We start from the raw sequence: 14,102 nt of genomic DNA, 5'->3' as shown, positions 1-14,102 counted from the left end.
ACAGGGGGCGCTTACCTCATTGGAGGACATTGGGAGGCAGTGTTGTCCGTTGCCCTGTGAATAATCCCACTTGAGTGGTAGAACACGGGGGCATTTATCCTCCAACTATCATCATGCTGGGCTGAGTGGTGGTCCCAGGTCCATCCAGCCTACCCAAGCACAGGCCAAGAGAAAGACTTCCCAAGTTTATGCAGCAGACCAGAAGTATGAACTAGAACTTGTTGTCCCTGAGCGAGTGCATGAGGCAATGCTTGTGTCATGTAGACAAGTTTTAAAATATAGTGTAGATGGAACTGCATAAGAAACAGCAAGAGTTATAGACCAATATCATTACTATCAATTAAAGACACAAGCAGAAAAGCAACACTACATTACTGTACATGTATCACATTCATACCATATACATGCACTCGTTACACAGGGCCTTTGGGTAGAGTGGAGTGGTGAATGGGACTGAAAATTGATTTAAAACATCCATCTTCTTCTGCCTCTTCTTTCTTGATAGATCCTCTTTTCCTGGAACCCTCAAAACCCTCACCTGCCACATTACATATAGGACATTTGGCTTCAGGCTCCTAAGGCAGAAACTGTGTCAAATGCAAGGTCATTCACAGGCTCATCAGATAATATGGATCTCTACTGTTCTGTGAATAGATTTGAAAAAGAGGTACACAAGGAAAATGTAAAGCCCAACAACTACATTTCCCAGAGGTCTCTAGGTGATTCTAACTAGACTTCAGGGGCGGAGCAGTTAGGAAAGTCAGGGAGGGCACTTCCTGTGCTGGCCTTTGAAGTGGGAGGAGTGAAATCAGCCTGGTTCCTGGTGTGGGTCCTAGTGAAGCTCGGTAAGTGAATTCACTTCTGTTTTGAAATTGGGGCTTCATCTTATGTCAAATGTGAGTCCAGGAGACTGGGTACTACACTGTGCCTGAATTTCAAGTCCAATGATGATTCAGAAAGTTTGGCTGACATATACTTTGAAAACTTATGCTGTAAGGGCTATACAGCGCAATGGTGAGGATAACAGACCCTTGATTCAAACTGGCTGGGTTAGGGTCACAATCACACCACATCTTATCTGTGTGGAGTTGGGCGGGTCACTTAGCACATCTAAAAGTCCGTTTATCTGTCAGTAAAATGGAACGGACCAGAGAGCTTATTTAAAAGGGTGGTTGTGAGGATTACAGAGGTGTAGAAAAGATAGCTCATGTGTATAATGTATGTGTCAGGGAACTAGACTTCCCTCTTGGATAGCTGAAACAGGAGGTCCAGCTCCTCTGTCCAGGAAGGTGTGTCCTAATGGGCCCAGTTAGTCTTGCCAGCAGCAGGTTCATAACCTTTCCTGCTCCTTCTACATTAGCTGATCAGAACGTCTCTACTCATCCCAAATGGTCTGGGATGTCTGCAGTGTTTGAGTGAATTACTGGGGCAAGTTTCCTACTGTTTGAAGGAGGCTTAATGGGGAGGGTCTCCGGAAGCTGTAAATGACAAGAATTAAGTGCTTCCCTGTCAGGCAGACTGAGGACTCTACTTCCTGAGCACAGATGTGTAGAATGCCCCAGGAGCAGGGGGCTGCAGAGGCAGACAGTGCCAGCAGGCAGGGCCCTAAGGGCTCTCTGCTCCAGGCCTTGCCCCTGGCTCTGGCATGGTGCCCACAACAGCACCCAGCTGGGCTCTTTTTTTGATAAACCGCTCTTTCCTTTCGCCAGGGCCCTCATTTTAGTTTCTTACTCACAAAATGGCTGACTTCATTCTCTCTCACTGAAAAGGAAGGAACAAATTCCTGTCAGCTTTTTAGGTGCCCCCCGACTAGATACTTATTTGTTTGCCTTTTATGGGTTTAAAATGTTTAGAGCCTATTTGAAAAATAGGCCGACATTACCTGCATGTGTGAGTTTCTGCTTCTCCTGAGGAGGGGGGAAATAAAATGAAACAAACAAACAAAAGCACTCAGAACTTGTCTGTAGCGGTAGCAGCTGATTTCCATGCATGGGGCTTTCTGGGCTTGCTCCACAGGCTTTCAGCGCACGCAGCACTATTGAAGGATGGTGTGTGGGTGAGGCTTGCCTGGCAACTTCTTTGCCATCTGGAAAAATCACTGGGTGGGCCACTGGCTCCTGGGAGTAGGCTGGGTTGTAGTGTCCTTGCAATGGGCCTCAGAACCAAAATGAAAGCAATGGGAAGGGAAGGAAAAGGAAGGAAAAGGAAGAGAGAGTAAAGAAAATAAAAGCACACATACATAAAAAGCCACTCAGAAACACTCCTTAAAATTCCTCTAATATGGTGATGGAAGGAGAACTGACTCTGGGTGGTGAGCACACAATGTGATATATAGATGATGTGTTACAGAATTGTATGCTTGAAACCTATGTAGTTTTACTAACCAATGTCACCCTGGTAAATTTAATTCAAAGAAAACCCTTCTATTCAACTTGGCAATTCTATTCCTAGGTATGTGCCCCAAAGAGTTGAAAGCAGATACTGAAAAGTGTACTTGAGCACAAACCTTCACAGCCTCACTAGTCACAATAGCCAAAGGTGAAAACAACCCAGATGCCCATCAAGGAAGGAAGAGATAAACAAAAATGGTATGTATCCATACCATGAAATGTTATTCAGTCATTAAAAGGAATGAAAGATTGATATATGTTAAAATGTATATAAACCTTGAAAACATTATGCTAAATGAAAGGAGCCAGCTACAAAAGTCCCCATTTTATATGATTACATTTACAGGAAATAATCAGTATAGTTAAATCCATGGAAAGGAAGTAGAGTGGTGGTTGCCAGAGGTTGGAAGAAATGGGGAGTAACTACTTAACACGTATGTTTTATTTTGTGGTAGAGCTATTTTGGCACTACATCGAAGGGGTGATTGCACAGAATTGTGAATGTACTAAACGACACTGAATTGTTCCCTTTAAAATGGTTAATTTTGTGTTGTGCGAATTTCACCTCAATTTTAAGAAATCTATTTAGTAATACCAGCAATCCTGGCATAGCGTTTAAAGCTTCCACCTCAGTCAGAAAGTGTACTTGTACTATTTGTAGCCTTGAATATGATGGTAGCACTTTATTTCCTTCCTCAGGGCCTTCATTTTCATTCCTCAAGCACAAAACAGGAGACTCTACTCCTTCCTTCAAAAGGAAGTCGTTAGCTGTCAACCCCTGTTGCTCCTGAGACTTATTTTGTTTTCCTTTACCATTTTCAGCTGAGCAGCTGTTTCCCCGTAGACTGGCTCTCCAGGCCTGCTCTGTGTACCTGCAGTACCCCCCTGACCTCTGCAGGCATTAATTCAGAGCGCCGGCTGAGTTGCAGGCTCTTGGTACACTAAGGCCTGTTGAACCATGGCTTTTAAAGAGAGCTAGCCTAGCAACTTCCATTCCATCCAGGAAGTCACACAGTTGTCCACTTGCCCCTGTGAGAGGGGCTGGGTTGTAGAGCCAATCCAGGGGGGTGTCTTGGCTCCAACTGGGACAGAGAAAAGAAAAGAGAAGGAAAAGGATGAAGAAAGAAATAAAAAAGCACCCACTGAGAAAGCCACTCACTATTGCTCCTCAAAATTCCTCTGTTCTGCAATGCCAGCAATCTAGGCTGTCGGTATAGAAGATTCCATTTAGACCGTAATTTTACTAGTGCTGCTTTGTAGCCTTGAGGTGTGACAGCGGTCTCTCATGGGTGGACTAACTCTGGATCAATCTGTTTTTAATTCTTCTAGTTAGGCTCTTGCTTACAACTTCATTTGGGGAAAAAGAACAAGGGTTTCTTTAGCCAAAACAACAAAAAGCTTGAAAACCACGGCTGTATATGAAAGAAGTAGAGATCCTAGATACTGGGAACTGATCAGTGAGTTCTGCATAGCAGCCTGTTTTCCAGGGGTGCATCCCAGAAAGGAGTTTGTAATTGAAGTGCCATGTCATGTAAGGATAAATTGACCATTCAGCAAAAGAACAAGCATCCGTTTGATGTAGAGAAAAAGGCAAGTCTCTTTTGCCTGATATTCAAGGCCATCTGGAAGTTGCCTCATCCGTGTATCTTACGTTTCTTTCACACAACTCTCCAGAACGACCACCAGTATAACTTAAATCAGGTTCCCCAGAATCAGTCACGGAGACAAAGATCCTCGTGCAAGTGACTTATTAAGGAAGTGTGCCTGGGAGAAACCCAATTTCAGCCTAGAGGTGAATTCTAAGTCAAAGTGTGTTCAGGCTCCAGGCATGGCCCTGGGCTTTCAACACCTCCCACCAGTAATTCATTGATTCAAAGCTGCCCTGCTAGGACAGGAGTTCCCTGGCTCCTCCAGCTCTCTGCACAGGAAGGCAAAGCAGCTCCGCCGCTTTCAAGGCGTGCTCCAACGAGAGTCTAGGGTACAGGTCCTTAAACATAAGAACAGGAAGGCAGGCCAAGGGCACAGTGAAATGGTAGAAGACATCAGAAGGGATCTGGGTGATAGAGAGCATTCTCCCCACACTAGCCTTAATCCTGAACCCTCACGAATCCCATGTACACTCAAGGGATTTGCCCTCTCTGGGTACACTGAACATGCTCTGTTCCTTCTCTCTCTGGACCTATGGTGGAGGCCTATAGGTCTAATGGGTACCATTTGAGTCACATTTTAAAAATGGTTTTTAATTTCTTTAGCCATAATTCTCATAACTTTTCTACTCTTTGTTCTATAGCAAATGGAATCAATGTTACCCGTGAATCCTTTATTTTGGCCCCTCTCTTCCTCCTTTTTTCGTTTTGATTTACATCTTCACTGGCCAATGGTGAGGTAAAACTTTATCAGGGTAGCTCATTGTTGCATTGCTCAAATTCTTTCACGTTTGAGATTATCTTTACATCCACGATGCTTTTATGATTAATTGATATCCTAGCTGAGAATAATATTTGGGGACCAGACTTTTCTCTTAACTTTGCAGAAATATTACTGTGGAGTATTCTGATGCCAGCCACCATGATGTTTTCTCCTTTAAAAAGTGTTTGGTTTTCTGCCAGATACTTGAGTAGTTTTCTTTGATTTGAGTTTCAATGTTTTAATGAGAGTGTATTCCAATGTTGAATATGCCAAATATTCAACATTGTCGTATATTCAACTTTCCTGAAATCCTGTTCTATTTCCCAGATTCCTTTTTTGCTTCATTTCAGGAAAACTTTTTTTTGCTATTTCTTTACATACATTTTCCCTTATATTTTTTGAGTTCTCTTCATCAGAAGCACTAATTGCCTTCATAATGGATTGTATGTGGTATGTGAAATGGACATGGAACATGGTTCACCCATCCTTGTCAGAGTATATTCCAATGTTGAATATGTTGAATCAAACTTTCCCAGAATCTTGCTGTTTTTCAGATTCATTCTTTGCTTCATTTCAGGAAAATGTTCTTGTTGTTTTTTAAAGTGCATTCTCTGTTGTGCCTTTTTGAGTTTTCTTCTTCAGAAGTACAATTGCCTTGATATTGGATTGTCTTTGACGGCTTGCTATGTCTATTAGCTTCTCTCTAAGTGTTTAGTGGCTTTGCCTTTTTATTAACTTTTATTATGAGTGTCAAGTTTCTCTTCTTCATACGTGATTTGATATGATGCTATATCTATATTGCCCTTTTCTGTTTATAATCAATTATATATCAGCTTTGTTTTTGTTCTAGTTTCTTAAGGTCTGAAATCCTTCTAACCATAATCTTGTGGTATTTTATCACCTCATTTTTTTGGCTCTGTGTTGTAAGTGCATTTTAAACGTTCTTTTGCTCCAAGTACCTACAAAAGTTTCTTTCCAGTCTTCAATTTATTTTTCTCTTTGAGTTGGTTGTCTTTTTTTGTCTATTTTTTGTACATTATGTCATTTTCTTGTAATCTCAATCTCATAGTATATTTGCATTCCGTTTTTTCATTATAGTCATGCATATATAGTTTTGTTTCCCCCTTTTCTTTCTTGAATCTAATGTGACTGGTGAGATATCTAGCTGGGGTGAGGCTTGGACTCAGTCTTTTCAGTGGAGATGAATATGACAGGAGATATTTCGATGGCTGATCTTCCCTATATAGATGGTTCTTCTTCTTTTCTGGTGATACCATACATTAAGAACATTATGCCTTGTTTTTCTGCCTTAGTATACCTAATAATGCTTTACACCTAAAGGAAAAACAGGTGCTACCACCATTACTTACTGGTCTTTGCTGTGTTTGGTTAAGTCTGGTAATAGCAATTAGGGGCATGAAACAAGGCTTACTCCATCTTGCTTAACCCAGTGGCAACTAATTGTCTGGCTGCTTGCTTCTGAGCCCTCTCCTGATGACTTCCCAACCTCCAGGCTGAGAGCCCTGACAGTGCTGCTCCAGCTCCTGTGGTTATACTTTCTACATTCTCCCCTACGCAACTCAGGTATTCATGTTACTCTTCACTCTGATCCCTCTGTTTTGTGATTTTTAGGGATTTTTTTCATAATTTAGGCTCTCCCAAACTACCTTTTTGTTTTCAAGGGAGGTCACATTATGTTTCACTATCTTTTCTGTTATTTTTAGAGTTTGGACCAGGAAGAAGAAATTTCTTCTAAGTGTTCTGAATTAAAACTGAAAACCAACCTACATCCAATTTACTTAGAAAGATATTAAGCGCCTTTCTGAGTGTTCTCAGCAGGCTTTCTGTGTTCACTCTGTCTAACCTTGAGTCTTTTCTTCTATTCATCATCAAGCTGAAAGGAAAGGGCACATACCCTGCACAGAGATGCTGAACACCAACATATAAAGCCAGGAGTGTTCTTGGTCCTCTGTTTCCCTGGCAACTACATTCTAAGTGCTACCAGTATCTCACCTTGAATCCCAACTTTAGTAATATACAATCGCTTATGTTTAGTCACAGAACACTCAAGTATTAATTGGTTACAATGTGTTGCTTGCATGCAGGCCATTAACAGAAACTGGCTTCTTTTGCATGGACTTGCAGTTACTAAATTCTAACTCAGTATTATATCTTTTTTAAAAAAAAGAAGGAAAGAAGAGTAAGAAAAGGAAAACCGAGGAAACACACTATAACATTGAAAAAGAAATATTTAAAAACTTCCTAGTAGAAGGAATAATGGTCTAACTTAGAATCCAATAGGCAGACTATAAAACACCCGATTCCTTTTTGATCAATCTTCACCTCTTTTCTTACTTACTCATTACAGGTTCTGGATCAGGGGCCAAAAAGAGTGTGGGGCCGTCTGGCTACATATCAGTTGTTCTCTCTCTGCCTAGGTGGTAGAGTATTAAAGCTTTTCTGAATGTTGAGAAAGATGCTGGTGAGATGAGAAGAAATGCAATGAAACTAATAGATTTAAGGAAATAATACTACAGATGTCAAGAAAAGAAAAATTGGAAATACTGACAAAGTTGATTCAAAAAAGAGAAATAGAAGAATCTGAAAGAAATGATATGAGGGGCGAAAAGAGAGATGCTTAGCTTATCACCATTAAATGTAGGGGCTGGGCCCTTTGTACTATGTCACCTCAGGCTGTGCCATGGTACAAAGCCGTTAGTCTCGAGTCTGTGTACCACTGTTGCAAATCAAAGTCTCAATAGATTAAGGCTGTTTGGGAGCAGGTGAAAAAAACCTTTTTGAAATGGCCAGGCATGTCTAAACCATATTCATTCTGTTCCACATCACCTGCCCTCCTTACTTACTCAGTATTGCTTCTGGATGTCGAGGCAGAAGAGGGTTTGGATTCGTCTGGCTAAATCACTGTTGCTCTCTCTGTGTCTGAGTGGTAGAGTTTTAGTGCTTGTGCAGATGTTGAGAAAGAATACTGATGCAAGTTAAGAGAATAAATGAACTTCATGGATTGGGGGGAAACAATGTTGCACATATCAAGAACAGAGAAAGTTGGAACACTAGCAGAATTGGGAAGAACAGCTGATTCTCACTCGACCCCTCCCCCCCAAAAAGAAAAAGGAGAATCTCAAAGAAATGGCGTTTAGGGCAATAGAATCAATTAGCTTATTACCATTTACCTAGGGGCAGGGCCCTTTGTACCATGTCAGCTCACACCATGTCATATTACCAATGGTAATGTACCATTGTTACAATCGGTGTCCATACTGGATTAGGACACTTTAGTAGCAGGGGACAGAAACCTTTTCTACATGGGATTTAACAAAAGAAAGACTTTTTCTTTTTCTTTTTTGGGGGGGGTGGGGAGGAGGTTCATCTACCAGAATGTGTGGAGATAACTTGGGACTTGATTTAGGTCTTTTCTCATCTTCCCTTCACCTGCTTTTCATTCCTCAACTCCATAAATTCTTTGTTGTTATTATTTTTCAGCAAGCTCTCCCAGTAGCTTTGAGCCAATATCCTCCTAGCTTCTAGCTCTGTGGTAGAAAGCATCTGCTTAGGTTTTAGAAAATGTTCCTCATACAGTCTCACTGATCTGACTTGGGTCACATGCCATCCATGAGGAAAGCAATAGTCCTAGAGCGTAAGTGCTTTGAATTGGTCCTATTTGGGTCACATGTCTGTTCATTCAGCTCAGAAAGAATGAGGAGTACAGCTCATTCTCCATGTAATAACCAGAAATACCAATATGGTTATTGTACACTTTGCTCTAACTGCAACCTTCTCACAATGATTTTTCTTCTCAGAGTAAAAGCCAACAGACTTGGTTTAAGGCTACTGTTATCTCAGTACACACTCCCTCTCACTCTGCTCCAATCACCCTGACTTCCTAGGCAGCTTCTACATTAAGGCCTTTTAACTTTCTATTCCTTCTGCCTGAATGGTCTTCCCCACATATGAGGACATGGCTCATTCTCTCACATTCTTAAGACCATGTGAGGCTTTCTCTGACCACGTTATTTGAAATTAAATTTCTCTGTGTGCAGATCTTACCTCTTTTTGCTTTAGTTTTTCCCAGAGTACATATCACAATCTAAGAAATTGCATGGTTTATTTATTTATTCAGTTCACTATGTGGAGATTTCTGAGAGAAATGTGAGATTTCTGAGGGAAAAGTGCGATTTCTGAAGGAAATACTAAATCAGTACTAAATGCATACATAGTAGGTTTTCATGAATTTGTATTGAATGAATCAATAAATCAATGTGTGAATGAATGTAAATCTTTCAGTGTGAAACTTTGCCTTGGTTCAGCTAAAGGAGAAATTGAATGGATCAGGCATCAAGAATACAATGTCCTTTATACTCCTGTTTATATTGGAACTATTTCTAAACGCTATTTTAATTAATACCAATTTGAACCTCCTTTGTTCATCACATGGCTATCCTTTCGCTCATCACTTAATCTGAATTTCCAACTTCTCTTGCTTACAACATGGAACAATTGATAATCCTTTTCTTTCAGGGATACTGAAACTGTTAAGTGAACTTAAGCAGGTAAAAACAATTAATACAACAAAACTACTAAACAAAGGATTTATGATTGCAGATATTTATAACCATTGTTTGTATTTACATATTTAAAATACATCTGTTATAATTAGGCTCATCAAAGAAATCCAAGTGCAAAAGTAATACTATGTGTTTTGTTTTGTTTTCCTTGCCTTAGGAGATCATGGACATTGAAGGATATTTTAAAAGAATTGGTTATAAGAACTCTAGGAACAAATTGGACTTGGAAACATTAACTGACATTCTTCAACACCAGATCCAAACCATTCCCTTTGAGAACCTTAATATCCATTGTGGGCAACCAATGGAATTGGGCTTGGAGGCCATTTTTGATCAAGTTGTGAGGAAGAACCGGGGTGGGTGGTGTCTCCAAGTTAATCATCTTCTATACTGGGCTCTGACCACAATTGGTTTTGAGACTACAATGTTGGGAGGCTACGTTTACAATACACCAGCCAACAAATATAGCAGTGCTATGATTCATCTGCTACTGAAGGTGGTTATTGATGGCAAGAACTACATAGTCGATGCTGGGTTTGGACGCTCTTATCAGATGTGGCAGCCTCTGGAGTTAATTTCTGAGAAGGATCAGCCTCAGGTGCCTTGTATCTTCCGCTTGACAGAAGAGGGAGAATATTGGTACCTGGACCAAATCAGAAGAGAGCAGTACATTCCGAATCAAGAATTTCTTAATTCTGACCTCCTGGAAAAGAAAAAGTACCGAAAAATCTACTCCTTTACTCTTGAACCTCGAACAATTGAAGACTTTGAATTGGTTAATAAATACCTTCAGGAGTCTGCAGCCTCTGTGTTTACAAGCAAGTCATTTTGTTCCTTGCAGACCCCAGATGGTGTTCATTGTTTAGTGGGCTTCACCCTCACCTATAGGAAATTCAATTATAAGGACAATATGGATTTGGTCGAATTTAAGACACTGAATGAGGAAGAAGTAGAAGAAGAGCTGAAAAATATATTTAATATATCGTTGGAGGGAAAGCTTGTGCCCAAACATGGTGATAAATTTTTTACCATTTAGAGTAAGGAGTAAAAATGGTCTTCAATATTATTTCAGGCACTGAAATGTTTTATTAGAAAAAATTCAACATATATAAAAGTAGAGAGATTAAAATAATGAACCCCTGTTTATTTATCACCCAAGGTACCAAGTATCAAATGATAGCCTAGCTCTCATATTTCCTCAATGATTCCACATGATGGTAAGAAAATTCTAGACATCAAGTCATTTCATCCTTAAAAGTGTCAGCATATGTATTTAGATAACCTTTTGAAGAAACATAAGCACACACCTTTCAAAATTAATAATAATAAAGATATTTTATGGATTGTCTATAGTTTTCTTAGGAGAAAATAGTGATTTCTACTACAAAAACTTCCAAACTTGTTGAACGTTGAATTGATAGAAAATGTTTACCCATGGTTCAGTAAATGGAATATTGAGGAAATCGTTTTTATTAAATTTAACCAGCATTTGTCTAATGTCCAACTTTTACAAAAACCCACATGTATAATTTAGGATTAGAATGTAACAAGGAAGAGTGAGACATGACATTGCTTCCAAATAACCTGATAATTCTCAGCACAAGGCTTAAACCACTGCATAAAAACATGTGATTAAGTACCAAGAAAGTGACACAACTAATAATTTCTTACATGGTTCTTTTTTGCTACCACAGTTCTTCATGTAGCATTTTTCTTAATATAGGAACATTGACATTTAGAATTTTCCAATTCCAGAATTAAGTAGTTTATGTATAAAAGTAATAATTACTTGGAATTTAAAAATACTTATTTGTAAAAACTTGGTGTCTGAACTGTATGTTAAAATACGTTGGCAAATACAATGTCACCACAAAGTATGTGTTTGGCAGAGTTAGGATGCAATGGGGCTAAGTTATTTTTCTGCAGTGGAGTCTTTCTCATACCTACTTTCTTATCTCCCAGTTATATTCTTTTACTTCCTTTCGTACTTTGTCATAAAAGAAAGAGTATGAACTTCAAAGTATATAGATCTCAGTTCTAATCCTGTGGACACTGGGTGAATTACTTGATGAATCTGTGGCTCTGATTCGTCAGAGGTAAAATGGGGTTAATACTTACAAATTAAGTGCCAGACTTAGAATAAACTTTCAATAACTATTTGTTATAAGAATGCATGAATAATGTCAGTAATGGTTTTGATACTGAGTCAGCATTTGATAAAACTTCTTCCATTTTGCTTTCTTTTCTTAGCTTGAAACCCTGGTCCTGAATCTGCCTGCTTCTTCCATGATTAAATAGCAAATAATATGATATCAGATGGCCCAAATCAGACTGTGGCTTTGTGCTTCAGAATTGGAATTTTTACTTACTGTAACTCGTATTTTCTGTTTGTGAATTCCAGAATTCAGGGCTCTAATTTAAACTGCAGACTTCTTCTTACATTATTCTCCCTCTTCAACTTATGATTATCACAATGATAAGGAAAAAATAAAATGGAATAAGCATTGCTAAGGGAGTCACTTAAAATAGAGTTGGGAGGCTATCAAGCAAGGAAGGCCTGTGCAGCCTATGCACATCTTGTGCCTTAGTTCTCAGAGATGCTATTGTTACTAACTTGTTTCTTAAACGTCCTGGAACTACTGTTGTATGGACGACATATTTCCTCCTTGTAGTTTTTGCCTCTTTGATTTGCATATTGGAACTAACCTATCCCTGTTAACGTAGTCTTCAATTCTTTATTCACATACAATAATTACACTTTCTGGGTTTTACCTTTATAAATGTTGCCTTTCTTTGTCCTCTGGATTGCAATTTGGGTTGCTACCTGAATCTCCATTTCCCAAATTATAATCCTTTTGCTCAGATGAATGCCTTTTGTTCTTAATAATGGCTTGACCCTCTTCTTTGGTTAACAATAAGTTTAAGAGAAGAGCAGAGACTGGAGTGGAGAAACGTTAGTAAAAGCGTAAGTTACTTAGGATCATGAGTACTTCATATACTGGTGTAACAGTTGGGAGATACTGCTCAGGGTGGAGATCCTAGAGAGAGGTGGATCTGAGACCTGGCCTGAGCGGGAAGGAAGGATAAAAGATATACATGTATTTCAGTATTTGACAGCTTGCCATCTTCCTTAACTTACCCGATTGGCCTTGTTCGGCCCCGCTGCTATCTTGCAGCAAAGTCCGGTCCCGACTGGTTCTTTTGGGCAGAAAAGATTTTTTCACTTTCTGACTAAGATCATGTCAAGGAGATGTAGGCCAAGACAGAACAGATTAAAAGGTGGCTCAAGGAAAAACATGCCGTTTGGTACCAGTGAATTAAGGAAGTCACATTATATGATAACTATCCTGGAACGTGACGCAGTAGTTTTTCCTTCAATACATCTATCACATAAAGAAAAAGCCAACTATTGTGAATGATTCGGAGATATAAAATTTAGCTGCCAGATTGAAGAGTTGTGCCTCACAGTGCAATGTTAACTATTCTCCAACACAATTTAAATGAAATAATAATAATAACCTTTCATCGGCCAATGTTGTCATGTGTTGTCAAGTATCATTTCCAGGTGAAGTTAACCCTCAGCATTCCTTTTGCAACAGGATTTAAGATATAGTAACATATTTCTCCTTTTTAAGAATTCAGTTCTGTATTTTTTCTCCCCTATGCAGGATTTAGAGATGAATAATTGTAGCTGCTTGGCTATTGTGATTTTCTCTCTTACTGACTCTAGTTCTGACCTCCATCAATCTGCTGATATCAATGTCCACCTGAAAACTCAGCTGTCAGGCAAGGAAGCCATTTATATGCAGGGTATGTCACTACTGCCTTTTCAAAACTAAGGGAAATCAGGGACTGATATCTAAACCCTGGGATGTTGACCTTCTTATAACTGTCACTTACCCACTAGGTAATCATTCACTGTGTCTCCATCAGAAATCAACATATGTGCTTAAAATTCAAGTTGTTTGGAGCAAAGGACTGATTAAACCAGTTAGAATCAAGATTCAGTAGGCATTACATATTTTGATCCACTTTCTCCTTAACAATGTTTTCCTTCTGTGATACAGATATTGTGGTTTCTTCAAATTTTTTCATAAAAGTAATCTTTGAGAGGTTTTCAGCCAGACAGTTCTCTGAACACGACAGTCTTTCCTGCACATCTGCTTTATTCCCTCCACCTCTCTTCTCTGCCTTGGGCTGGCATAGCCAGAAAAAGCATCATCTGGGTCTTGAACAATGGGCTGAGTTTAGTTACATACACTATAATTAAATCACCTATAAACTCTGCAGAATGTGTTTCATTATCTGTATTTTATACATGAAAGTATTCCGACTCATAGAGACTAAATAATGTATCAAATGTTAAACAGCCACTAAATATTGCAGTCAATCATGTCCGTTAGTGTTATGGATTAAGGCTAGGGTTCGGGTTAGTGTTAGGTCTAGCTTCTGTACCATTAGGCTTACCTGTAGCTCGGCACTCTGCTATACTAGATACGGGACCACAACACACTCTAGCACCACCAACCCCTACCAGCTGATGAAAGTCTTTCCTTACCAACGTTAGTCTATAAATTCTGGAAGAGGTGACTGCTTCTTTAAATGCACAGGCACCTCTGCAAGCCTACAGGGATCACAGAGAATTAGGGCAATATGACACCCAAAAGGAGCACAGTTAACTTCCAATAATTGAACACAAAGAAATGGAGATACATGAATT

The 14,102-nt window shown here is 39.4% G+C and overlaps 1 protein-coding gene across 2 annotated transcripts; it reads left to right on the top strand.

Moving 5' to 3' along the window:
* The first annotated feature begins 762 nt into the window (after positions 1–762).
* On the top strand, positions 763–13,653 carry LOC308496756 (arylamine N-acetyltransferase 1). Of its 2 annotated transcripts, XM_081046401.1 has the most exons (3): positions 763–845; positions 2,452–2,588; positions 9,540–13,653. In XM_081046401.1, the coding sequence occupies exons 2-3, from the start codon at positions 2,586–2,588 to the stop codon at positions 10,416–10,418; spliced, it is 882 nt and encodes a 293-aa protein (XP_080902527.1). In that variant the 5' UTR covers positions 763–845; positions 2,452–2,585; the 3' UTR covers positions 10,419–13,653. The 2 variants fall into 2 exon arrangements, with proteins under 2 accessions (XP_080902527.1, XP_080902528.1); XM_081046402.1 differs by lacking the exon at positions 2,452–2,588 and having other exon boundaries at positions 784–845.
* Positions 13,654–14,102: the final 449 nt, after the last annotated feature.

This window comes from Rhinolophus hipposideros (assembly GCF_964194185.1).
Source record: "Rhinolophus hipposideros genome assembly, chromosome: 4".
In the NCBI taxonomy this organism is placed as follows: Eukaryota; Metazoa; Chordata; class Mammalia; order Chiroptera; family Rhinolophidae; genus Rhinolophus; species Rhinolophus hipposideros.
The sequence above is the reverse complement of the archived record's forward strand: the minus strand, read 5'-3'. Positions and strand labels throughout refer to the sequence as shown.